At 53.2% G+C, this 27,030-nt stretch overlaps 2 protein-coding genes across 2 annotated transcripts; both read left to right on the top strand.

Annotated features, from left to right (window-relative positions):
* Positions 1-2,629: 2,629 nt before the first annotated feature.
* Positions 2,630-4,174, top strand: LMJF_31_1350 (hypothetical protein; the record flags this gene model as incomplete). The annotated part of the gene is made up of 1 exon (XM_001685068.1): positions 2,630-4,174. One exon carries the CDS (start codon positions 2,630-2,632, stop codon positions 4,172-4,174), a length of 1,545 nt encoding a protein of 514 aa, XP_001685120.1.
* Positions 4,175-15,176: 11,002 nt separating this feature from the next.
* On the top strand, positions 15,177-16,562 carry LMJF_31_1340 (conserved hypothetical protein; the record flags this gene model as incomplete). Its single annotated transcript, XM_001685067.1, has 1 exon — positions 15,177-16,562. One exon carries the CDS (start codon positions 15,177-15,179, stop codon positions 16,560-16,562), a length of 1,386 nt encoding a protein of 461 aa, XP_001685119.1.
* Positions 16,563-27,030: the final 10,468 nt, after the last annotated feature.

The raw sequence follows: 27,030 nt of genomic DNA, 5'->3' as shown, positions 1-27,030 counted from the left end.
TCAGTGTCCCGCGTTGTCTACTTCGTTGCCTTCGTTGTTTCGATCGAGTTTTAAGGTCTAGTTCTCCTCTGTGCTGTGCTGCGCCTTCGTGTTTCATCTTTTTTTTTCCACCTCTTTGTATTTGTGTTTGACGTTGCGGCTGTTGGGATTGTCTATATTTTCTTTTAGTGGTGGTGGTGGGGACAAAGTTTGCGTGCAAGCGAAACCCCGAACGAAAGCTTCAATACAGAGCGATACGAACACAGCTGAGCAGGACAATCCTGCCACTGTCTGCAGCTGTGCGTGTGGGAGGCGCAGCAAGCAAGTAAGCAAAACGAAATCGATATCCGCAAGTGTCTCATCTTGTTGTAGGCATCGCTTAGCATCAACCTTTTGTTGTTCGTCGTGGGTGTTTGCGCATATATCTGGAGAGCCGCGCTCGGTCTCTGTCTCCTTACGTTCCTTTGTTGTTTTTGTGTGTGTGCGTGCGTGTGCGTTACTCGTCTCCCTCTCCTCGTTTTTCGTTCGTGTTCGCTCAGCCGACATCGTCCGTCGTTGTGTGTCTTTCTCACTCTCTCGTTTGCTCGTTCCCTTTCCGCTCTGTCTGTTATCTTTTTGCGGGTTTATACCGGTTGCTACTTTTCATTTTTCTTGTTTTTTGTTTTTGTAAAATTCGTTCGGCTGTTTGCGGTGTGTTTTCTCTTTTTTTTTGTGGGTGCGTCTGCGCTGTGCCTCTCTCGCGTGTTCGTGTCGTCGCTACCTGTACGCCTGCGCCCACTCTTTCTCGCCTATTTTTTTTGTTTGGGTTGCTGTTGCGTAGGATCACTTACCTCGTTGTCTCCTCCCCTTTTCTTCCCTGAACTCTCTGCGTCTTGTTCCCGTGAGCCTCGACCAGCTCTTCTACAGTCTTCTTTCCTTTTTTCTTCATCTTGGTGCAGTTCCTCCTCTGCCTTCTTTCTGTACTTCGACCCCCCCCCCCCCCCCACCCCACCCTTCCCCCGCCTTATCTCTTTTCCTCCATCACCTGTGCTGTGTATATAGTTCTGCACACACACATATATATATATATATACCTTCGTCGTATTCTTTCGGCTCACTTTCTCTGAGGCTTTGTTTTCTTGTTTCTCGGCTCTGTTTCTCTGGCCTCGGCTGGGGGTGTTTTCGTATTCTCTTGTCCCCCTTGGGTAACACAGAGGGCGTCCACCACCCTTTCCCCATCTCCAACTAGCCTCTGCGCCTCTCCAGCCCACCCTTTATCACTCGTCGTCTTCTGCACCCTACTCCGCCCTTCTTTTCAGTGTCTCGTGAGTGCGTAGGGAAGAGCCTTGCTGGCTCGGAGGAAGAAGGGCAGCGACTGAAACCGGAGGCGAAGAAAAAAGAAGAATCAGCAGCAGTTCTTCTGGAGCGCTAAGCAAACAAAGCCCCCGCCTCCGCCTCTGTCCCGAACGAACACACCGAATAAAAGGCCAGAGTGAAGGCGAGAAGGCTCTCTCTGTCTGTCTGTGTGCGTGTGTGCGGTTCTACTCTCCGTGTATCCTTGCTATTGTTATTCCTCGCCTCTTCCCCCCTCTGTTGCGTCACCATCACCCCCCTCCTCCATTGTCCGCGTAACGCGCACACACACAAAAAAAAACGTTTACATTCTTTTCTTTTGTTTTGCTTTGGTGTGTGTTGTGTTGTGCCCGACCGCTCAGTGGCTCTTCCCCCGGGTTTTACCTTTTAGTTGTTACTGCCTGCCTGCCTGCCTGCCTCTCTCTCTGTGTGTTTGCTTAGCCGATTCAGGTTTTGCTTCGTTGGTCGTTTCACCGAAGAGCACTTGAAGATAGCACCGCATTACTTCGCTCCTTCCCTTTCTTCTCGTCTTAGTTTTCGTCACATTGCGCTGTATTTCGTCTTGCCCGTCTCCTTCTAGCGCTGTCTTGGTCGACCTCGTATATATACACACACACACACATATATATATATATATATAAAGGAACTGTAAATACGTTTCGCCGTCCCTCTTGTGGTTTTGTTTCTTGTTGAGTAGGACTCTCTCTGTGCGTGCGTGTCGCTCCCTCTTTTTTCCCTCTGCGCTGCCACGACACGAATCGCAACTCTTCGCTTCTGATCTTCAGAACCTGCACTGCGTTTCGCCACACGCGTAGGGCCAACCGGAGTTGTGCAACGGAACCACCCTCGCTTGTTCACTTTACGCTGGAATCGAGGAAACTCAAGGAGGCAAGAGGGAAAGTGCGCACCGAATCTGACGCGCTTGTCGGTTTTCTTCGTTTTCTGAAGCTCGATTAGCCAAGCGCTTGAGATCCCTCTCCCACCGCTACCTGTACTTCTTTTCCTTCGATTCTCCAGTGGTGCTGTCTGTTCCGCATACTCGGTGTTTTCGCGGGCTTCTTTTTTCCTATTCTTGGTTTTACGCGTCCAGTCTTTGCACCTTCTTTGTGTTTCACTTGAACTTCGTTGCGCGTGTCTTCACGGACGCACAGGCGCAGACATCTCGTTAGTAGACTGGGCAGTTGGACGATACGGGAACGACAGCGCATCAGGCTCACCTCACTTTCACGGCGGGCAACAGCAGGCGATACGTCACCCTTGCGTGCTCAGGCAACCATTGTTCATCATCTCCCTCGCACGGACCATGTACTGGCTTCCCATGGCTTCTCCGGCTGCCTGGAAAGGTGCGCCGTCCACGGCGTCTGCCTCGGCGGCACAAACAGCAACACCATCTACAGTCGCTAGAGCTCCCGTTTCGGGTTCCACGCCGATGATGATGCCACTTTCACTGACGACTCTCGCCTCGCAGTCGCTCGATACAAATACGCTCCTGGGCACGCCTCCCCAGCAGCTGCTCATCGCACAAGGAGCTGAGGGTGCGGCGACGGCGGCCTCTGGCATGCCGTCCATGGTGAACCCAAACCAAATGTACATCATGGGTCTTCCTGGTGTAGGGATGCCTCTTAACTACGTGACGCAGACCTTTGCACCCGCGACCGGTGCCCCCGTCATGATGGCTTCTGGGTCCACGCTTGCGTACACCGCCTCTGGCGCGTCGATGGGCAGCTCAACTTACTCAATGCTGCCCGGCGGCGGTGGCTTTCGTAACGTGAGTGCGGCGCGCGTGGCGGTCTATCAAGCTGGGAGCACATCTGGGGTGTCGCAGCTTCCCGCCTTGGCCACTATGAGCGAGGACACGCTTGGCTCGTTCTCCTTCTCTTCGACCACGTCGAAGATGACGCCTCAGTGCTTCCCTGGAGCAGCGCCATCCTTTAGCGCCACTGGCAGCTGCACTTCAACGGGTGCGGTCCTTGTACAGGCGTCGGCATCGGCACCGTCGGCGAACTTGCCTCCTCCCCCGCAGTACAGCAGCATTGTGAAGTCACCAGCGGGCGGTGCTTCCAGGCCCATCTTCGACTCTCGCCCGACACCTGTGGTGCGCAAGGGCGACGCTGGCAAGGGCTACGAGGCCGGCGCGCACTACGAAGGTCGCGTGAAGCGTTTCAACCCGATCCGCGGCTACGGCTTCGTGTCTGCCACATACAAGCTTATCCCGCTGCTGAAATACAGGCAAATGAAGGAGGCGAAGGCACCAGGGTCCATCAGCACGTTTGAAAAGCAGGGTCATACTCCAGACGCGAGACCTCGAGACAGCACAGGCAGCAGCGCCGACAAGGAAGGCAAGGTGAGTGAGGACGCTTCTCTCCTTCTCGCAAGTGATGTGGACGCCGTTGCGGCGCTGCATGCTGAAATCAACGGCGACGACCTTGTGTACATTAAGGGTGTTCCGCACGTCCGCCACCCCGTCACGATGGGCGACGTCTTTGTCCATTACAACTGCCTGCGACGTTCGCCGGGCGAGGTGAACATGGAGGCGAACGGGGGCTTTGTGAACCTGCCGGCCGGGTCGCGGGTGCAGTTCAAGGTCGAGGTGTTTGTCCCGGCGGAGCTGATGGAGAAGGCCTCGGACGACAAGGAGGCTGCAGCGATGCTGAACAACTTGGGCGTACCTGTGGAAGAGAACCCAAACCTGCTGAGTGGGGCAATCGCGACAAAGAAGGGGTGGGGCTATCAGGCCATTGACGTTCTTTTGTTGCCGCCGAAGGGCACCCTGCCGGCACAATTTGCCCCTCAGAACTCAGCGACTGCCACCGAGGACGCTGCCTCGGGATGTGTTTCCAGCGTCTCTCTGAGCTCTTTTTAGCCTTGCAAGCACATGGCGGCACCGTCTCCCGGCGCCGCGGGTGAAAGGAGGTCGAGCAGCAACACTAGTGAGGGGTCGCACGGAACCCCCAATGGTGCATCATTCTTGCCGCCCCTGAGGGTTTACATCCCGTTGGAGAAGGTCGACGTTTCGGCGCCGTCGTGGCTCGATGCGGCCACTACCGGTATGCAGCACACGATAGTACTTCTCCCCGGCGCCACGGGCATGCCAGGCTACAACATGGGCAATCCCATGTAAGCGAGCGCCATCATCGCGGTTGTGGTCTTGTGGTCGTTGACGCAAATCCGATTTCCAGCACAGGTATAGCAGCCAAACATCAACAACGCTCGACGGGCCCTTTGTAGCACTGCGTATCTGTAGCAGAGCCACTTTCGCGCTTGATATGCAGGGGCGTGCATGTGTGTGCGTCGGTGACCGTTCTTTTCTTTTTTTTTTTTTCTTCAGTAGTACTCATTACATCTCTGTTCTCATCTCCATTACGTGTTTGCAGTACCTTGTGTCATGCGTATACAGGGAAAGAGATAGAGAAGATAGCTACCTCCATGTGCCAAACACACAGCCACCACCGTTTGGATGCGTGTGTGATTGAATGCAAAGCCCCCTTGCACGTTTCCCTACTCCTGATGCACACACACACAAGCACACACACACAAGCACACCCGTGCGCGAAAACGATAAGAAAGAGCTCCCCTCCTCATCCTTCGCTCCCTCTCTGCGTGTTAGTGAGGATAGAAGAAAAAAATGAAAAACGAATTCAGTTACAGTATCGTGCTTTCCGTGGCTTCAAAGCTGAGCTGCAGGAAAAATTTCACCATGCTTGCTGGCACTGATCTCCTGTCGACGTTTATCGTTCTCTCTCTTGTACGAGCCGTATGTGCGCATGTATGCCCACGCTTGTGTGTGTGTGTATCTGTGTGTTCTTTTCTCTTGGCTCTGTAGCCGTTCCTCAGGCGCTTCTGTCTTCTTCACTTATCTTTGGGTTGTGTTCTTTACCCCCCCCCCCTCACCCACCCGACCCACCGACCGTGTCTCCCACTGACACGTCATGTTGTTTCTCTTTTTGTTCTCGTGTTTTGTTTTGGTGTTTTTCTGTGGCTTACGGCTCTTACTCTGCACATATGTTGATGTATATATGTCTTCCTTCGAATTTGTGTATGTGGCCCACCCACCCCACCCCGACACCTTCTCTCTCTCTCCCCCCCACTATCTCTTCTCCAATTTGTTTTCTTTTTTGTTTGGCTCAATGTTTTCGTTTATGTTTTTTTTGTTGTTTTCGAGGCGTTTTGCTTCTTCTTTCTCGTGTTTATTCCTACACCCTCTTTTCATATCATCTTGGGTTGCTCTCCCTTCTTTCCTTCCTTCCTTCCATCCCCTCTCTCTGTCTGACTCTTTCCATTTTTTCCGTGCTCGGTTCCAGATCTCTCACGAATGTGAGACAAGCTTCTCACGAATACATAAATTTTTTTTTCCCGTTTCGCTACCTCTGTTTTGCGTTTGTGTTTCGTCGTAGGGCGGCTCTTCCTCCCTCCCTCCTTCCCTCTTTCCACACACAAACACACACACACACACACACTCCTACTCGCGTTTTTCCCCTTTCTTCCTTGTCACCACAACGCGTGCTCCTCACTCTCTCTCTTTTATACCTCGTCTTTTCTTTTTTTCATTTTTCTAGCCTTCCCTTCCTTCTGTTCTGCTCGCACCCGTTTGCTGACGGTGTGCACCTCCAGAGCGCGCGCTTCAATTGCCCACAGACGTGCCGATATGCATGCGCGTGATGGTTTCTCTCTTCCTCTTTCTTCCCTTGTGCCGTGCAGTGTCAGCGCATTCGTGTATATATATATATATATATGGTTTCTCTGTCCTCGTATATGTATGTGTAGGTTGGCGTGTAGATTCCTTCCTCATTTTCCAGCTCATGCACCGTGTCTTGTGCGCAAACGTTTCGGATGCGGGTGCACGTGTTTCTATACGGGTCTCGTTCTCTCTTCGTCGCCTCGCGTTTTTCCTCGTCCTCTCTCAGAGTTGTCGCTTTCCATCTTGAGTGCGCTCTGCTCTAGTCGTTGTACTCTTCACTTTAGTGCTCACCCCTCCCCCTCTTCACGTCTTTTGCTTCTGTCTTGCATGGATGGATGCGAGCATGGAGGCGTGCATGCGTGCGTGTGTGTGTGCACGCGCATGCATTTTTCAGGCTCTTTTATATTCTTACGACACTTTCTTCGTTCGCATTACGTGAATATGTGTTTGGTCGCCATCTCGGAAGATTTTTTTTCTCTCTTTTACTTTCTTTTACTCTTCTTGTGGGACCCACTCAGTCGTACACTGGGCGCCCACCCGTCCGCTCTCGTTCTCGCACGCGCTTGAGCTTTTCGTTGTATTATCGTTGCTATGTTATTCATCTGTTTTCCTTCTCTTCCTTGTTTTGTTCTGTGGCCATGTTTATTTCATCCTGTGCTACGGCTCTTCAGGCCGAACTTGCGCTGGACTTTGCTGATTTTGCTTGTTTTTGTTTCAGGTGGTGCGTTTTTTTTTTCTCTCCCCATCGTATACTGAGAACGGAAACGCACCACCACGGCATCTGCGTGGCTTCTGAGCCTCTCCGTCCCCTCCCCACCATCCCCTCACTCCTCGTACATGCACAAGTTACTCTCTAGATTTTCTTCGAGCTCTTTATTGCTTGCCCCCCCCTGCGTTCTCTTTCTTTCTGCTGCGCAGCGGGCGGCTGTAATGTGGGTGGTCTCGTCACGAAAAGGAGAGCGCGAATGTGGTGAGCGGCACCAGCCATCGGAAGAAAACGGAAAAAGAGGTAGCGCGGCCAACCCGCCCACGTCCTTCCAGTTCTTCTCTCGCTCTCCCTGTGTGTGTTGTTGTTGTTGTTGTCGTTGTCCGCGTTGCTCTCACCTCTCCCCATGTTTTTTTTCTGTTTTCGGCGGTGTACATCTGGGTATAGGAGTGTGCGCCCGTCACGCTTGCTCATGTCCAAGGCGGGTCGATCGCTCTCGCCCCCTCTCTGATTTCCACTGTGTGCTTCCCCTCTCTTGTGTCGCGTTTCTTCTTTTCATTGCCATGATCGCAACTAGGCTGTAAATGGACCGGCGCCACACAATCGTGTACAATGTCGCTGTGGAAGGAAAGAGACGAACAAAAGAAAAAAGAAAGATGCGGAGAGACTGGCGGCCATACTTCACTGGAGGGAAGTGCGACACGAAGCACATGGGCAGAGAGGAGCGGCTCCTACACCGGAGAGCGTTGCGGCAAGGGATAGGGAGCGCACGAACGCACGCACTCGTCCCAGCGTTCTATCCTAAGCATCGCAGCCAACGAAAAGGGAAGGCAGCACCACCGCAAACCATCACCACCGCAAACCATCACCACAAGTAGAAACGACAACCGTATCGCAGATGTTTGTGTAATTTGTGTGCGTGTGTGTATGGGAGGGGGAGGAGAAGCGCGAACACGGACGCATCTATTTTTTTTTTGTTTTTGTTTTTCAGCCACAAGCGACTGCCCGTCTTTGAGCACTTTTCGACCCCTCCATCGTCCTCGACGTGCATCTTTTAGTTACCTGGCATCCCTCCATCCTCACTCCTCCGCTTGTCTCTTTTCTCTTCGTTGTCCATGAGTCTGACATGAATTCGTCGTTTAAAAGCCTCTCACTTATTATTTTGGCTATATCTCGGACCAGTTCTATTTCTTGGTGTGCTCCCCCGATGGTGGCGCTTGATGTTGGAGCCCTCGCTGTGCGTCGCCGTGCCGGTCTACATCTCTCTGCATTTGCGGTCGCTCGTGCACTTGCATTCTGCGTAGTGAGTCATTTTCACTGTTTTCTGATTGTCACTCGAATTCTTGACTCTCCCTCTTGTGCCGCCGTTGTTTCTATCGCTGGTGACGTCAGAATGCGTGCCGACTTCTTTGACTTGTTTTTCTTTTCATACGCGCTGTCTTCACGCTGACGACCGAGGAGGAGGAGGGGTGGGGGCACGCCGCACCTCGCAGCGCGTGGTACCTCAGGGCCCAGTGCACCCCCTCCCCCGCTCTGTGTGTGGGAGGAAGCCAAGCAGCACCCCCTCCATCCCCCTGCCAAATGCCGAGCCACCTCTGGTGATGGCAGGGCCAGGTGCCTGTGACGTGGCAAGCTCAGAGCGATGCATCGCCACTGATGCCGACAGCGGGATCCTGGATGGCGTCGGCGAGACATGCGATAGCGAGCACGCTCGTAATGCTGACATGATGGGCAATGCGTTCGCTTGACTCGAGCATACCCCACCCCCCGGCCCTCGCTGTCTACTGCTGGGGAGCCTGAGCCACCCCCGAGGGACGCACCGCGTGGCGACTGGCATAGTGGGAGCTGCTGTGAGGGGACCTGCGAAGCGAGGGGTGGGTAGAGCATATGAGGCAAGGGTCGTGCACCGATCACGGGGCCGGCACATTGCCGTGGCATGCGCCTGCGACTTGTCTGCACCACGCGATTGGGGCCTGTGGGGCCTGGCAGCTATAGCGGCGTCTGTCTCATGCTCCATGACAGAGAATCTGCGCGTGGAAACGGGAAACCGCACGTCTTGCCTCGTTGCCTCGTTTTCTGCTGCTTTTGCGGGGGGAGATGGGTAGGGGAGCGGACGGAAAGGAATGGGGATGCATCGACGCCGTGGGTTCATACCGCGAAGCAGCAGTGACTGTCTCTTCACCTTTTCAGCGCAAAGCAGCTCAAGCTCTTGTATTGCTGCCTCTCTCTCTCTCTCCTCCACTTCCGTTTGCGGCTGTCTGTGCTGACTCTTCTCACAAGCACCCCTGCATTGTATCTTGTTTTTGTTGAGGTCCATGCAGTCCTCTCGATCGGGCTGCCTCACTGCCGTGCTCTTTCTTTCCGTTCCGCCCTTCAACTTCCCCCTCCCCCGCGCCGGCGCTCTCCTTTGTCCAGTGCGGGGGTAAGCCAAAGGCCCGAGGAAAGAGGGCGAACATGTATCTGCCGTTCAGCTCATCTTGGGCAGGCGCCTCGTTCGTGTGTGGCCTTCGATGTATTGTGTATGTGTGTGTGTGTGTTACGCTTTTCAATATCTATATACATATGTTTGCATGGTCGTTGTGGCGTGCTGGCGATCGTTTTTTGTTTCTGTTTTGTTTTCATGCTCTTCTTTTTCCCTCTCTCTCTCTCTCTCTCAGTGGCGGCGTTCTTTCTCTTCTTCAGCGTCAACCGCGGCGGCTCTTTCTGGTCGCCTGCGAAGCGTAGAACTTCGTATCAGTGCTTCTTGTAGGGTTTCACGGTCGTTTGTGGCATCGCTTCCCTCTTTTTGTGGATACCCCCTCCCTTGTTTTTCTTTGAAGGGGGGGGGGTGAAGGGGGCGAAACGGTGGCGCTCGACGGGACTGATGACGATAGGAACGAAGGGCAGTGTGTAGTACCTGTGCCGCGTCTGTAAGCCTGTGCGCGACGAAGGGGTGGGAGGCTCGTGCTGCTGTGAACCCGTGCGCTTTACGGCTTCGATGTCGACCGAGTACGTCCCCTTTGCCGACCTGTCTTCAGTGCGTGTGCGCTTCCTTCTGTCGCTGTCGATGCTCTCCTTCCTGTTTGGTGCTGCGCATCCATTCGCCTCTGTCTCTCTGCCGTTGTGGGTCTTCTCCTTTGTCGATGTGTTTCCGTGCGCCGAGACCCCTGTGCGCACTTTGGAAAGCCGCTACGTCTTGATCCCTCTCAACGCCTACTCCTCCTCGTGTGGATGCTGTAGGATGCGTCACTGTCTGTGCAACTACCGAGATGCACGGGCTTTGCTGTCATCATGTGAAGCGAAACGTACTCCACAACTGGCCAGGAGCGTGCATGTCCCTCCATCTCTTCGTCCGCGCATGCGCAGTAGATAGCAGCGGGAGGTTTCACCCGAACAAGCAGTCAAATATAGGAAACCACCACAATCACACCAGCGCAGCCTCTCTCTCCCTCCCTTCCTCAAACAGTGCACCCGCACCCAGGTGATGTGACAGTGACTGTCGTTTGGCCGCCGCCGCCGCCGCCTCCCCTTTTTTTTTGCTCTGTTTGCGAGCTGGGAGGGCGTGGGCGGTGGCGGCCAAACCCCACTTCCATCCTCATCGTTGGTGTAGGTGACACGCGTATCTGTGGGACGGCTCGCTATTCGCTGTTGTCATCTCGCTGCTTGCCATTTGGTTGCGAGACGTCTCTCTTGTGCACGTGGTCGAGTGCACGCTCCTCTTTTTCGTTCTGCCTGGTTTCTTTCTTGACTTACCGTTCTCGTCTCTTTTCTTTGATATATTTGGGTCGTTGCTGTGCCTGAGCGGCTGCCATCCTTTGGCGACATCTCTGTCATCTTCCTTCCTGTTGTCCTGTCTTCCTGTATTTCTTTCGCTCTTCCTTTTCACCTCATCATTTCTTAGTTGTCCGACGTATGGTGTTGCCTCTATCCGATGCGGGGTTTTGTTTGCCGGTGTCGTCGTTTTCCTATTGGATTTTTGATACGGTGCTTTTCTATGCCTTCCATGCGAGCCAGGACCTTCCTCCCCTCCCCACTTCCGCACGTTGCTGGACGGCAACCAAAAAAAATGAAATACGCACGCATCTGTATGCATATATTCATGTATCTATCTATCTATATATACATAGGCTGAAAAACGGGAATCTCTTTCAGGCCTCTGCGCTAGTTTTGTAGATGCGCACTGTGTCCTGCATCTGTGCCTGTATGCTTGTGTATGCGTCTTCTCCCTGTGTGTGGATCTATGCGTGTGCACGCTCTTCGATGTGCATCCCTGGAGTGCTGCCGCGGTCTGGCAGCGTACGCGCGTGCACGCACTAGCATTAACATATCTTCTCCAGCTCGTCATACCTTCGTTCGTGCTGCTCTTCGCTTGGGGCTGCAGCGTGTGCATGCATTCAACGCTGCCGCTCACAATTCGTAGCGAAGGGTGTCTCGTGGGCACTGGACTAACTTGTGACGAGTTCAGACAGGAGCTGCCACACCGAAGCTCACGCGCACGTGCGTACAGTCGAAAGCAACATAAGCCAACGCACCGGGACGCGGAGACTAAGGCGGTGATGGACTTCTTCCTTGAGCGCGAAGAGAGAAGCTTATTGTGCGCTTGCGAGTGCGTAGGTGTTCCGCTCCGCCCTCCCTTTCGCTCGATCTCCCGCTGTCCCTGCCTCCGCGTGCCTCTGAGGTCTTCTGGAAACTTTGTTCGTCCGTGTCTCACTTCGCTTCCTCCCCGTAACGCCGACCTTCTCTCACAGTGTGGATGAGCTTGCGCTTGACTGTGTGCCTGTCTTGCTTGGACAGCAGCTCCTCCTTCCCCATCTCTGTATGCGTGTATACAAGTGCGTTTGTGCGTATCTATTGTATGATACCCAGCGCATCATCTTGTGGGTACCGCCGCACTGCCTCTGCACAGGTTTTTACTCGTCGGTGCTTGCGGCTTGCCATAGCAGCGGGCGGGGGGGGCACGGTATGGAGCAGCAGGAGAGGCGATGGATCGGCTCTCACCCTTGCCATATCGATACAAGTCGTCGACAAGAGATTTCTCATCAGCGAAAACAAAAAACGTGAAGGTAATCAAGCCACCAAACGAGAAGCTGTCGCGTTCAGATGCCGGCAGCTGGGCTAACTGGCGCCACTTCCTGTAGGCAGCCTCCTCTCTCTCAAAGCACTAAGCGCTCCAGATACCAGCGCGTCACGCGTTCTCTGTGCATGACTGAGGCACCTCATTGGCGGAAACGACGAGGTCAGAGGAGACGGATGCACACCAGCTTCTGTGCGGCCCCTCTCGTTTTCTTCTACGCATCCTACTCAAAGCCTTCTCTGCTGGATAGAATACCAGCGTCATGACCTGGTTGTGCACTCTGCCTACCCACCTTCCGGTCTTTTCTCTCTTCCTGTTCATTCTTTTTCTTGCACCTCAACACTGTCGCTCTCGTGCGCCCCGACCACGCCCATCCTGCTCTTCTACATCAACATGCTTCTCTCCTTTCCGTACCATTCCCCCTCCCTTATCTCTTGGGCTCGATATTACCGACGACTTCAACCTTCCAGCGATTCCACGTTTTGTCGCGATCTCCTCCTCTCTTTCACGCACGCCGCACATATCACTGAGAGTGGGCACCCATCTCGTGCCATTTCTTCGACAGTTGTTCGGCTGCCTCTCTGCCTGTATCTCTCTCTCTCACACACACAGATTTCTTCTTCAGATCGGGAAGGAGGATGGTGGCTGTGCTTCACGTCGTCGCATTTACGTTTCTCCGCTGGCTCTCACTGTTGTCCGTCGACAGCGAACAAGGACCGCGCAGGGGAGCTGAAAGCACTGCACCACTGCCCCTGTTGCCTTGTTGTGTTCTCCTCGCCCACATCTCTTTCCATCATTTTTTCCTTTCGCGAACATCATCTCCTCCAGCTGCTCTCCCTCCGCTGCCGTCTTGCGCACATGTGTGGCGGAAGCGATCTCGTGCGTTTTGCCAGTGGCTCTCAGCGGGGTTTCGAGCTGTTGGCCAATCCCGAGGAGCTTGCAGAGAGCAGAGGAGTATCGCCTCCGTTGTGCTCCACTTTTTGCCATCTTTTTTTTTGTTCTCGGCGTCTCCTTCTCTCCCTCGGCGTTTGCAGTGGGACTGCAAACGAGGCACAAAGTGCAGTGCGAACGGAAACGGAGCTGCGTTGGTGCCCCGCCGCATTCGCCACGCGGTGCTTCTTTTCGTTGTTGCTCTTTTTTTTTTCTATCCGCCTTGCATCCACACGTCGTCGTCTCTTCATCTTTTTCCTTTACTGCTTGTGTACCATATCGCCTCCTCCCAACCCCCTGCCCTCCATCCCTTTTCTTTTTCATGCGTGCGCTCTCTGTATGCTGTACACCATCCGTGCAGATGTCGAAGGCTCTCAGTGCACCACAACGTGCTTGTGTGCTCGCGTGCGTCTGTTACCTGTGCGCACACGTCTTCCTCTTTCCTTCCGCTTGTGCATCCTGCGTGTTTTGATGACGCATCGCTCCAAGCTACATCAACATCACGAGCTGAAAACCAGGAGAACACGACGTGCGCTCGCGGAGCATCACGAAGGCGGTCCCAAATCGAACGGACCCGACACCATCATGGCGTGCTCCTTTTTTTAGTTGTTGTTGTACATCATCAAGTGATTGTTTTTTTTTTTCCGTCGCTGCTTCGGTCATGTGCCCGTGTGTGTGTGTGAGTGTGTGTGTGTGCTTGGGGGCGCTTGGGTACTCGGGCTCACATACACGACACGTACAACGCACGGTCATGTCTTTGCCTCTCCTGCCTCGTTCTACCTCTGCAGTGCGTGAGGGTGCCTTTCCCTCTGCTTGGGCACGGCTGAGCTCCGCGGGTGGCGCTTGGCGCTCCCCTTCTTTTAGCACACACACACACAAAAGTATATATATATATATATATATGTTTGTCTTCGACTCCTTGCAGCCCGAGTGCGTGTGGTTTTTTGTATTTGTTTTCTCCCACCTTTTTTCGATGAAGCCGAAGGAATCGTCAGAACCTCGGCTTGACTCCGCAGTTCTCTGCTCTGTGCTGTCTCGCGTTCAACTGTGCGCGCGCACCTGCCACACCCGTTACCTGTTTCGTATGCATCGCTCGCCACATCTGCAGCAGCCCCCCACCAAAACAAAAAAAAAATAACAACAAACAATTCAGCATCCATGTAACCTGCCAAACCGGCGGCGCATCCCGGACGTGCACTGTTCAGTGTCGCTACGTGCGCTCGACTGTGACCACAATGCTGACGTGCATGGGCTGTCTTGTCGCTGTCTTCTGTTTGGCTGCTTTCCATATAGGTGCTTCAGTTTGTGCGGCGCATGCTTGCGTTCCCTCCTCCCTCCCCACACAAAATGAAGCCAAGCAAAGTGTCGACACATAAATCAGTGCCAGAAAACAAAAAGACCCATACACACCCACACACTCACACACACCCGCATATACACACACGCGCGTATATACCAGAGCAGTCCATCCTGTTCCTCCCTCTGAAAATCACTGTATCGTCTTCCTTATGACTTTTTAACTTTCTTTTGTCGTTTTCCGCTGACGACGGAGGAGGAGGAGGGGTGGGGGCACGCCGCACCTTGCAGCGCGTGGTACCTCAGGGCCCAGTGCACCCCCTCCCCCGCTCTGTGTGTGGGAGGAAGCCAAGCAGCACCCCCTCCATCCCCCTGCCAAATGCCGAGCCACCTCTGGTGATGGCAGGGCCAGGTGCCTGTGACGTGGCAAGCTCAGAGCGATGCATCGCCACTGATGCCGACAGCGGGATCCTGGATGGCGTCGGCGAGACATGCGATAGCGAGCACGCTCGTAATGCTGACATGATGGGCAATGCGTTCGCTTGACTCGAGCATACCCCACCCCCCTGCCCTCGCTGTCTACTGCTGGGGAGCCTGAGCCACCCCCGAGGGACGCACCGCGTGGCGACTGGCATAGTGGGAGCTGCTGTGAGGGGACCTGCGAAGCGAGGGGTGGGTAGAGCATATGAGGCAAGGGTCGTGCACCGATCACGGGGCCGGCACATTGCCGTGGCATGCGCCTGCGACTTGTCTGCACCACGCGATTGGGGCCTGTGGGGCCTGGCAGCTATAGCGGCGTCTGTCTCATGCTCCATGACAGAGAATCTGCGCGTGGAAACGGGAAACCGCACGTCTTGCCTCGTTGCCTCGTTTTCTGCCTCTGTCCACTTGTGCATCCTCTTTTTCTTTCTGCCCTCGCCCCCGCCCGGTCATCTGCCGCCCGCCGCCACACTACGGATGGACTTGCAGAAGGCTTCGACCTACTACTTCACGCACCTCCAGCGTTCTCGGCATCATCTGTCCAGCGTCACGCCTCTGTGACTTACCCCCTTTTTTCGCGGCGTACTTCATGTTAACATCCACCACGAAAACAGACTTGCATTGTTTAAGCTCGGCTTCTTCCAGCGCACCGCCGCCGTCTACTCCGTCTCTCCTACAACGCTAAGAGCGCAGGCGGCAACGGAGCGGTGCACCACCCAGGTATGTTTCGCGCCGTCTACAGTAACCCGGCGGCAAACGTCCCGGCCTCGAATTGCATGACTGATGGCTTTCCGCTTCTGCCGCCGCAGCGGCCGCACAGCTCAGGCAGCCAGTTGATGCGAGGCTGCCCTCTCCCGTGGAATGACGGGCGGACGTTGATGTACGGCGTACCGGCAAAGAACGAAGCGAGCCTGCAGCAGGTCTCGTACTCTCGCACATTAGGGCAGCGCTGGTCGTCCGGTTCCGCCGACAACGCCGCCCAGTGCGCCGCGGCAACCCACAGCACCGTATGCTTTGCTTCGTGTGCGAGCGGTGCGAATGGGAGCGCGGGCGGATCCCCTGTGCTGCTGCAACCGGCCATGGGTGTTCCGGCGTTTGTGACCGACAATCAGCAGCTCCCGTCCATGGTGGCCCAGTCCTCCCCCACGGTGTCGCGGTTGACCAGCGGCATGTGCTCGACGAGTGAGGGCTCGGCCACGTTTGGTGCTTCTACCACGAGCGCCACGAGCTCGACTGTGGGCAACTGCGCTGCCACCGGCACGGCAGCCACGACGAACGGCTCCATGGCCCACACGGGCACTTCCCCTGCGTTGCCAGGCTTCCAGATGTCTGTGCCGCTTCCAACTAGCGCTATGACCGCCGTGGCTGCGCCGCCACAGCAACCGCAGACATGCTTCTGGCTGAGCCATACTACGGGTGCCCTGACGCCCATCCGGAAAGAGGACATGATGACTATCAGTGACACGAGCGCAAGTACAAACACGCATTCGTACGCTATGCCGCCACCGCCAACGATGCCATCGCAGCCCTCCTCAGCCTCGGCCACGTCAGTTCCTACTTACCTGATGGCGCCGCAGGTGTCCTCCTTCGGCGGGGCTATGGTGCAGGCCTTCTCCGAGTTGCTCTCCGGCTCCACAGCATTTTCGGTGCCTGCTCTGCCGCTGCCGCAACCGCCACGCCCGCCAAAGACGTTGAATGGCTTGCAGTACCATCTGGGTGAGCTGTATGAGGGCTTCGTGAAGCGCTACAACCCCAACCGCGGTTTCGGCTTCCTGACAGCGACGACTCACGTTACAGTGGTTAACGATGGCTCCAACAGCGATAGTGCGACAGGCACGCCTATCGCCTCTCTGAACAACACCACCACTGCGGTCCCCACAACGGGAGAAGCGGAGACCCCTAAGGAATACCGCACGCCGGTGCACCTCGGTGACATTTTTGTGCACCAGTCGTCCATGCAGATGGAGGGCTTCCGCACGCTTCCCGTTGGGGGCCGTGTGCGCTTCTGTATTGGCTACAAAGACGGCCAGCAGACACTCCAAGCGGTCAATGTAGAGTTGCTGCCCCAGGTGCTGCCGCCCAATGTAGAGATGGCGTCGTCGCCGTAGCCAACACAGCAAACTACAGCTGCAGTGTCCAATGAAAAGACCGACAACATGGTCTCCTGGCCGCAGGCGGCGCCGCCTTCTATCTGTGCCGGTGGCAGCTCCGTGAACGAGCGACGTTTGGAGGGATGCACCATCGACCTCGCCTCCGAGGACAATGGCGACCACGAGGGCGACGAGCCGCTCATAGAGCTGGTGCACGATATGTACGCCAGCTTCGAATGAAGTGTTCGGTGTGCGCCTGTGAGCCTCAGCCTCGCGAACTGTGCGTTACGCAGTGGGAGAAGAATTCGACAGTACGTGCTTGGTGTGGAACGCTGTTTCCCTCATGCTCGCACTCACTTCCTTCTCTCACATTACTCGCGCGCGCCATCCAGCTAAAATTCTTATCCACTCGATGCCCGTTTTTGTCATGCGAAGTACAGCAAATCTCGGCGAATGTGGCTCTCTTGCGCAAACGGATTTGCATCATCTGCTCGATTCGGATGGTCGACGCGTGTGTGTGCATGTGTGGGTGTGCATGTGCATTGATTTTTTTTTTCGTTGTTCGTTATGTTACGACTGCGCAGTTTCTTCCGTCTTTGTTGTTTCTATATCGAAACGATCCAGTAACGTTTTCGCTTTCCTTTTTTTTGTCGTTCATCTCTGCGTCGGCTGCACGGACGCACAGACGCGACAAGGGGGAGAGAGAGATCAGCGAGAGAGAGCGGGAATGTGCGAGAGCCATGGAAAATGGAGAGATCTCTTCTCTTCCTTTTTAGTTTTGCATCATCGTCGCGGAGGATATCAAACAAAACAAGAAGCGGGTAGAGCTTTGAGAGACGGCAGCTTATGCTTCATTCATCATCTCTACAGGCAAAACAACCCCCTTTCTTGTATCGTACTCCTTCCTACTCACTATCCCCATGCGCTTCGCTTGCTTGCTTGCTGTCTGTCTCCCTGTCTCCCTGTTTTTTTTCTCTCTCTCTCTCTCTATGTGCTGCTGCTACTGCTGCTGCATGTGTGTCTGCATTTCTGCGTGTCTCTTTACATGCGTTTTGGCTTTTCTTTTGTTGTTTTCTTCTTATCTTTCGCTGTGTATCTCTCACTCGTTTTTTTTTTTTCGTTGTCGCGTTTTTGATTCGTCTTGCACACAGACACACAGACACACACACACACACACACACACACACACACACACACACACAGACAGACAGACAGACACACAGACTGACAAACACGCACACACCTGTCCCTCCTCCCTCCACAGCAGACATGAAAACGAGAAGAGGCAACCGCCACCATGCGAGGAGGAGAAAGGGGACCAAACAAAAGGAAGAGAGAGAGAGAGACAGGGAGAGAGAGAGATGCGTTGCGCAGACTTTTTGTCTTTGTGGCAGTGTCCTGTTATCATCGTGATTTTGGATGTCCGTTTCTTTTTTTTTTCGTCTTTCTCCTCTCTACTGTTTTGCCATCTTTTCTTTTTTTTCCTTCTTCCGTGTGCATGTTTTCCTCTTCTCGCTCTCGCTCCCCCGGGCAGCTCTGGGTGCTGGCCACATTTTGTGCCGTTTTTCTCTTGTGCCGCCGTGCGTCCCTCTTCCCCTTCCGTGGTTCATTTTTTTTTTCTCCTGCTGTGTGTACCAGCTCGTCTTTGCCATCTGCCTTACTCTCGCTCTCTCCCTCAAGGTCCTCCGCTGCTGTGAGCACATATACCTCCAACATTTCTAATCCCTTTGTTTTATGCTTATTTATTGTGGTCTGTTTTAGTATTCAGTTCGAAGCGCTGCACAGCGGAAGGATGACAGGCTAGGGGGCACACGGGGCAGAACAACAACAAGACCAGAGCCAATATCTAAAACGCCACAGGCCGAGCGAACTGGCTCAACGAAGGAAAACAGCAGAAACGGTTGTGTGCGGGATGTGATGCATGCACTTTCATTTTCTTTTTTTTTTTGCTTTATATTGCACTTCACCGGATCGATGATGTCCTGCTCTGTCTCTCCTTTTTGAAACGCAATGCACGTTGTTGTTCTTTCTGGTATCCTCCTCTGCGTTACGTGCGGGTTTCTGCAGTGAAAAACGCAGTAGATACGCACAGAGAAGCACAGAAGTGCCCGTAAGAGAGACAGGAAAGGGAGCCGGCTGAGCTAGAGCGTTGTCTTTTTTTATTTTTGCCCTTCATGGTCCTCCTTCCTCACACACACACACACACACACACACACACATTCTGTGCTTTTCTGACACTTCACGGCTCCCGTCTCCACACAGGAAACGTATGAGCTCAAAGCAAGGGAAAGGGAAAGTGCGACGCAAAATGAAGCCGCGGCAAACATCAGCGGTGGTTGATCGATATGTGTACATCTATCGGAAAGAAACCCACGCTGCATGCTTCACCTTCAGCTTCGCGTTTGCGCTCCTACAAAATTTCGTCATGCTTATATATATATATTGTGTTGTGTCTCATACGGAATGGTGTGCGAGGACAGCTTACAAGCTCGTCGAGTATGCCCCCCCCCTCCCCTCTCCCCCCTCCCCGCATACACACACACACACACACACACACACACACACACAGTGAACGGCATTTCTTTTTTTTTTCTTTCCCCCTTTTTGTTTGCAGTGTAATACTTGGTTCTAAGACTCAGGAGAAAGAGAAAAATTCATGAAAAACGAAAGGCATCAACGCATTGTTTTCCTGCTCACGCCTCTTTGCGTTCATCATCTGTGCTCTCTGTCACTCTTCCACGCCCCCTTTTGTGAGAATACACGTTGTTGTGAGCCATGCCTCTGTGCGTTTTCGACCCTCTGCCTTTTTTTTATTCTCTGCAATGGACAAGGCAACACCAGTGCTGTGGCCTGCTCGCTCGCTACAAGCTTCTGTAAGCATGGATGAGGGCGACCTCATAACCCATACAACCCTCAAAAGGGATGCATGCCTTGACTTTTCTTGTATATCGACTCCGTCATCCTTTTTTTTTGTTTCCGCCCATGCTTGTGTCTCTTGCATATCCTTCTCGTTTGCCTCCTCCTTCTTCCACCCTCCACCCCCACCCCCTTTTTTTTCCCATGTTAGAGCGTTAGGGTACCGCGCAAGACACCAAAAAAAAAAAACAAAGAAAAATACAACACTTGCTTGATCCTCTCCCTTCTTCCTTGTCCAGATTCTTTCCGAGATTGCCACGGCGCTTCCCATTCTTTTTGTTTCCTGTGTTGTTTTGATTCTCGTTTTAGTTTGGCTTCCCGATTTTCTCTTTACCGTTGGTTTAGGCGTTTTCCGATTTCCTTTTGCTCCCTCTCCCGTTGTTGTTGTTTTGTTTTGTTTTGTTTTGTTTTGTTTTGCTCTCTCTCTCTCTCTCCCACCCGTTTATTGTCCTGATTTGCCTTCATGAGAGCCCGTTTGAGAAGAAGGGGAAGGGCAGGATTGTTGTAGGTTCGGGATCTTCGCCTAGATGACATGCCTCCCTCTCTATACTTCTCCCCTTCTCCACAGTTTCTCCTCCCCCTCAATATATATATATATATATATATATCTATATATAAAGGTGCAGAATCATCTTGGTTGTTCTTTCTCGTGTGTGGCCGTGGGTGGCCGGAGCTTTCTCGATGCTGCCCTGCTCGTCTTCCTTTCTGTTACCCCTCCTTTTTTCCTTCGGTGCGTCAGAAGAGGCGCTCATACGCCCTCCCGCTTGCCTCGCCCTCTCCGTCTCCTAGACTCAGGCGCATATATATATATATATATGTGTGTGTGTTTGTATGCGTGTACATGTGTGCGTGTATATATATATATAGTATGCATATACATCGGTTGTCTGTGAGTATCGGTGTCTGTATCGACCTCTCTTTATTTTTTTTCTACTTGATATATATATATATATATATATCGACGACGTGTTTCTATCGGCATCCATGTAGGTGGTGTTTCATGTGTGCGCGTGCTCTTTCTTGTTGACGTCGTGACCACGCACACGTGATTGTGAGCAACCAGCATCCACGCGTGTGAGGTTTGAGGGGGGGCAAGCGAAGCAAATACATAAAATTCAAGCGGGACAGCGGGAGGATCGTGCGACTGGCATGGTCGAAAGCGAAAGATACCTTGGTAAGCGCTTGAAGAAAGAGAAGTATGAGGTTACTGTGCCATATTTCGGTGTGTCTGTTGCTCCTCGAGGTAACTTTACACGTCCATGCACCTCTCTTCTTGTTGCTGCCTGCTGTGTCCAGTTTCACTTCCCCAAGGTGAAGTTGGGTATGTTCTTCACTACCCCCTCCTCGAACACAAGAGCAGCCATTCTTATCGTTTTATTATTATTATTTGTTTTCGCTTCTATTGCCCCTTCTGTTTTCTTCTTTTTTGTGCGTGTTCTTGTCACTTATCACGTATGCTTGCCCCCTTGCCTCCCTCCCTCTCCCTCCATCGGACATGAGCCGAGATAGGTGTCCCTCTATCCATCTTACTTCGACCGTCGCTGGATCGCGGGCAGCTCGGTACATACGGAGATACGCCCGAAATGTATCTCACTCCCCGTCACAACGGCTGGGTAGCTCCGTCACCCGACTCAGCATCTGTGCCACCCAAGCTCTCAACAGCGGGTCTCAGAGGAAGACAAGCTCGAAAGGGCACACTTTAAACTCTCGCTGCACCTGGTGCAGCCGTGCGTGCCACGTGCGCAACGCTCGACAGAGAGGGACTCGCAAGATTCGAGACGAAGAAACGTATGCGAAGTGTATGCCGACTCCGTCCCGCAGCTCCCGACTCTGTGTCTCTGCCCTTGTGTGGCTTTCTTGTGTCTACGGTAGTAGCATTCGTTTTATGCTTTTGTGTTTTTTTTTTTTTGTGTTGTCCCCTTTCTATCGTTGTCTCGTTACTCTCCCGAATTTTTTTTCCCCCGTATTAGTATTCAGCGCTTCTTTCCTCCCCCCCCCCTCCCCCCCGGTGTTTGGCCGTCTCTCCTCTCTTCCCTCTCTCTCTCTCTTTCTCTCTCTCTCTCTCTCTATATATATACGCTTCTGCTTGTGTGCGAAGGCCTTTTTCATCGGCCACTCGGTCTCTTCCTTGTCGTTGTTGTTTTGCTTTCATTTCTCGCCTTGTACGGCCGCATGTTTCGTTTCGCTCTCCTTCAGACTCGAGGCCCCCTTCTCCTTTTTTGTGTTTTCGTCTGACGATATTCGTGTGCTTCGGATCCTTCACACCCTCTCTCCCACCACACGCATACACACACACACACACACACCATGCCTCACAATCCTTCCTCTTTCTGAAAGTCATTCGCACACATACACAGGTTGCAGTTCTTCGTGAAAGAGAGAGCCGCATGGGGCCTCTTGGTGAGGTCTGTGCACGTGTCTATGTTTTGCCTCGCTGTTATAGCGCCGTCTTTGCCGATTGGTCTAGGCGTTTCGTTTGTTCTTTTTCCGTGGCTGTGGTTTTGACATGCACTTTTTTTTTGTTGGTTCGTCTTTCTATCCCCCCTCCCCCACCTCTCTTTTTTGTTTGCCGTTCGGTGGGCGACTTTTCCGTCCGATCCCTCCCCGTCCCCGTCCGCGTGCACTTCTCTTTGATCCAATGGTATCATCATTTTTTTTGTTGTCTTTTCTTTTACGTCGGCTTTAACCCCTCGCATGTGCTCCGTCTCTCGCTCTGTTTCTTTCGCTTCTTTCGTTTCGTTGCCTTTTTTTGCTCACGAATCTGTGCCTCGGCGACGACACAGTGCTCTCTTACTCTTTCTACCGTGCCCCTGTTTCCCGTTCCCCGCTGTCCCCTACATGTATATATATATATGTAGATATATACATATATATACACGTATGCTTTTGGTCTTGTTTTTGTTTCGTCGGGTATTTGTCTCTCCTCTTCTTTTTTGTTCGTGGTGTCGGTTTGTGGGAACTTGCGAAGGACTCAAGGACTTCATCGTGCTGCTCTGTGCTCTCTCGGCCCTCCTCTCCGTCCTTGTCTCACTCGTAACATATATATATATATATATATGACTCTCGGTTGTTTGTATATTCTCCGCGAGCTTGTGTCTTGCATGGCTATCGGTGCTGTTATTGCTGTTTTCTTCGCCGTTGTTCTTGTCGCCTTTCCTGTTTTTTTTTTTCCACACTCTTACACTGGTTTCTCTATCTATATACATATATATATATATATACCTGTATGCATTTATCGTAGCACTGCTGTCGATGCCCACACCCCTCTCTTCCTCCCCCGCCACTGCTGTCAAGAGCCTGGCATGACATCAGGGCCGCAACGGACGTCTTGCAACAAAATGCGTGCATGCGTGCTGGAAAAGTGTTTTTTTTTTTGCCGGTGCTGCTATCGTAATGTGACAGCCCCAAATATTCTGTGGGCGTACGCCTCTTGGTCGGTGAGCGGACGGAGAAGACAGGAAAGCCTATGGCGTTGACGTGCAGTCACGCAGCAATCCGAAAAAAAAAATACGAAGACGGGGTCTATGATGCTAGTGGTCGTGGCCGCATCGTCTCCTACAAGGAGGCTTGTCAGGGTTGCTTTTATATGTTTTCTCCTCATTATTATTATTTTCGTCGTTGGGGCCCTCTTTCAGCGGTTCTTTGGCCCGTGTGACCTGACTCTCTCACTGCCCGTCTACATGCCTGATCTCTGCACATACGCTAGCGTCGTGGTAGGGTGTGTGCGTTGTTCTTTGTATAGACATCATAAGGAGTTGATTCCGATGGCAGCAGCCCATGAAACGCCCTTCAACCCTTTCTTCTTCTCTCCTTGTGTACAACCCAAGCCCTGGTAGCGGGTTTTGACCGACCGGGTGTGAGAGTCAATACGCATTACGACGCGGTTACTATGGGCTGCAGTGATGGCGACAGCAAGCCGTAATTCAAGCATATGATGTAGTGGTTCAAGTGCCGACTTGCAGCGGGCACATATCTCAGGCGTGCATTTTTTTGACTGACTGCTCTCTCCCTGTCTCTCCGCACAGTATTGTGTGTACTTCGCCCGGCTCTCTGCTCGAAACGGAGCCCAGTCAAACGCCGCAAGAGCGAAAACGAAGCGAGCAGGCGCAGGCAAGATGGACGTACGCGCCGATCCTTGCCATGGGCCTCTCGTGTCTCCTCTAATCATGCATGGGAGTGCGATGTATGCGTTTGCGGGTTCTTTTCTGTCGGCTTGTTTCTGCTCAGCTGTTGCCCACGCACCCCCTTGTGTCCACACGAGTTTCTATCGTCACACACACACACACATAGATATATATGTGTATAGCAATATACCCCCCCCCCAAAAAAAAAAGCACTGTTACATTTTTTTTTCGACTTCTCGCTGCTCTTCCGTCCTATATATCTATATCTATCTATATATATATGTATCTAGAGAGAGATATCCACGCTTAGCATTCTGCTTTTTTTCTGTTCTCTCCACCCTTTTTTTGGTCTGCCTTTGTTCTCTTTCCGCCCCTTTCGACAGTTCACGACAGTACCGACAGGCGTATGGATGCGAACAGCTGCACACTTGCCTATTGTGATGGCTACGCGGTGCATCACTGCGCTGGTCTCTTTGGTTGCTGGTGGTCTCTGTCTGTTTGTGCCGTTTTTTTCCTTGGGGAGGCGGGGGGGGGGGCGCGGGCTCCCGTCCTTCCTGCGCGTTACGATTCGGTGTCGGCCCTCGAACGAGAACGGAGAAAATATCACATGAACACAACAGCTTCTCTCCTCCGCATCTTCGTCTTGCATGTCTTTGCAACTTGGGTACTTCTTTTTTGTTCGTTAATTGTTGCCCGTCTGCCTGCTCGTGTTACTGCTCACGTAGTACACCCAGAGAGCTGCAGGTCCTCTTTTTTCTCCTTTATTTTTTGTCGATCTTTTTTATTGGGCCTTTGTTTTCTGCTCTCTCTCTCTCTTCCTATGGTGAGGAATGCTCTTAGAGTATTGCTGGACTGCGTGATGTTGGCTTCTCGTGATCCTCTTGCTTCTTTGTTTTTGGTTGTTTGGTGACTTGACGCCCTTGTCTCCTGTGCAACCGCTGCTCGCTGCGCTGGCGCTGGAGCGATGATATCCTCTTTCTACGCTTGTATGCAGCTGTACATGGTCGTCACTTCTTTCTACGTGGTCCTCTCTGTTCCCTTGGCTGCTGCCCGTTCGCGCTGCTCGTGCGGCCTTGACGGACTTGTCGTGCGTCATGCATCGTTTGACTGGTGGTGTGTGTGTGTGTGTGCTTTTTCCATCCCGCTCCTTCCCCGCCTTCCTCTGGCTGTTGCAGTCGTCATCTCTAGGTTGGCTGCTCCTTGATTCGCCACCGAAGAACATGGCTGTCAGGGCCCTCTTCCTCTTGCCTGTGTTCCGCGTGCGCGACGTCGGCAAGGGGAAGAGTCACAACCACAGGGCAGGAAGACTCTCTTCGTCTTCGTCTTTATGCTCCCTCCCTTACAATTTTGTTTTCACTCTCCTGCAGCCGGCACCTGCTTTGGTACTATTTTACGTTTTTGGTTATTTTCTCCCTTAAAACAGAACAAAACTTTTCTTTTTCGCTGGTCTCGTGTTTCATCTTTGCCTGCTCACCGTGCTACGCTATGCTGCTGCGTATCTTCTCACGGCGCTCGCTCTCGCTCTCTCTTTCTGCGTGCGCCCTTCCTTTTTTTTCGTCGCACCTTTTCTGATTTGTAGTGACGCCTGTTGTCTCATTTCGCCTTCGTGTAAGCAGCATATCCGTGATTTCCTTCGTCTTCGCTTGCTCGCTGGGCTCCCCTCCACCCCTCCACCCCGTCTTTCTCGACTTCGTCTCTCGTGGCGGCACGGTTGTTTTCACCTCGCTCTTCTCGTCGTGTGCGTTCCCCCATGACCTTCGCAACCCTCCTCTGCAAGCCTCAGCATCTCTCCTCTCTTTTTTTTTGTTGGTGAGAGAGGGAGGGGGGAGAAGAGTGAAGGGAGCTTGTATATGTGTGTGTGTTTGTGTGAGGCTCTGCACTTGCCTTCCTTCCTCCTCTCAAACAACCGTCATCGTATCTGTTCTGCGTTTTTGTGTTATTGTGTTTTTCGAGGACGTTTTCGAAATCCCGTAGGCGGCTCCATGATTTTCCTTTTCCGTTCTACGGTACGAACACGAGGAAACGCTGAGGAGCAGCCATACAAGGTCAAGGATCCACTCAAGAAACAACCGGGAACCAACATAATAGTACAAAAAGAAAGTCTGCCGACCTTCCGCAACGCAGGCGAAGCAACAACAACAACAACAAAGCAATCAAACGAAACACACAAACGAAACAACAACGAAAAGGAACGGATCGAGAGAGATTGAGAGCGTGAAATGAGCCCCAACGGTATCTAAACCTGCGTAAGCACAACGGAGAGGAAAGTGTGACGTTTGCCGGCAGCGTGTGCGGTTTTCGCATGCGCTGCGCGCCCGCTTCGTGTGTTGCCTGTGTGAGTGAGTGTCCTTCTCGTAAGCGTGCCATGGCGGACGACATCTCAAATCTCCTTTTCGTGGAGGTCTTTCATCGCTCTCGCCCACTTTCTGTTGTTTGCACCCCTTCGCACCTTTTTTTTTCAGTGTCTGTGTAGGGTCGATGAGGAGAAGCAGCGCGCTCACGGTGTCTTGGCAGGCGCAGAAAGCCTTAGTGCCCGTACCGCCTGCTCGAGTCTCGCGTTTTTTTTATTCGGTGGATGAGGAGAAGCAGGAGTTGGGGGGGGTGTCAACGGACATTTCGACTGTTGCCACTGGCACGCCCCATGCTTGCATGCCTGTTGCTCGCCTTTTACCATTCATGAAGTGTCGCAGGCTGAGAGAAGTGGCTGCTCGCACGAGTGTGGTCCGTCAAAGGACCTCCTCTGCTACTCCTACATGGCACGGCTTCAATCAACGTTGCGCTACGGTGACACCGCGTGCTCGGATGGTGCTGGTCGGAAACTGCAGGAAGGCCCGTGTGCACCTTTACGCCAAAGCAGCCGCAGACAACGGAGACCTGCTCGAAGAGACCGACCTCCTGCCCCTCGACTCTACGGCGCTGCGGCGCTGCACCAGGCTTCGTTTCCCCGCAGCCAAGCGAGGAGGCCACCTGGAGCCTTTGATGTGGCGAGGTGCACACGCCGGATGGCGGTGCCGTCACAATGCTTCGCCAGCTCTCAGGCCGGCATTCACGCAGCGGCCGCGCGCGCCTCACATTTCAGTTTTTCGGTTGTCATTGTGGCGTGGTGCACAACGGCGAAGCTGACAAGCTTGCAAAACCAGCTATGCCAGAGGCGCCGACCCCAGCTGCACGGATGAAGGACCTGGTCGCCAGTCTCGGACGCCAGACAGGTATCCCCCGAAGCCGCGTCACACGGTGCGACGCGCTGACACAAGAGACGCTTGGCGGCCGCTCTCCCACACCAAAGAACGAGGATGTTGAGCTTGCAAGAGGACGGGAGGCCTTCCTCGCGTAGTTCCACATGGGCACCTGTCCGAACTGTGGATTCCTGCAGCAGCGGGTAACTGCCAGTGACAAAATGAAGATTGTGTGCTGCTTGCTATTCCTCTAGCACTGTGGTAACCGCA

Source organism: Leishmania major, chromosome 31 (assembly GCF_000002725.2).
Source record: "Leishmania major strain Friedlin complete genome, chromosome 31".
NCBI lineage: Eukaryota > Euglenozoa > Kinetoplastea > Trypanosomatida > Trypanosomatidae > Leishmania > Leishmania major.
This window is presented reverse-complemented; position numbering and strand designations above follow the sequence as displayed.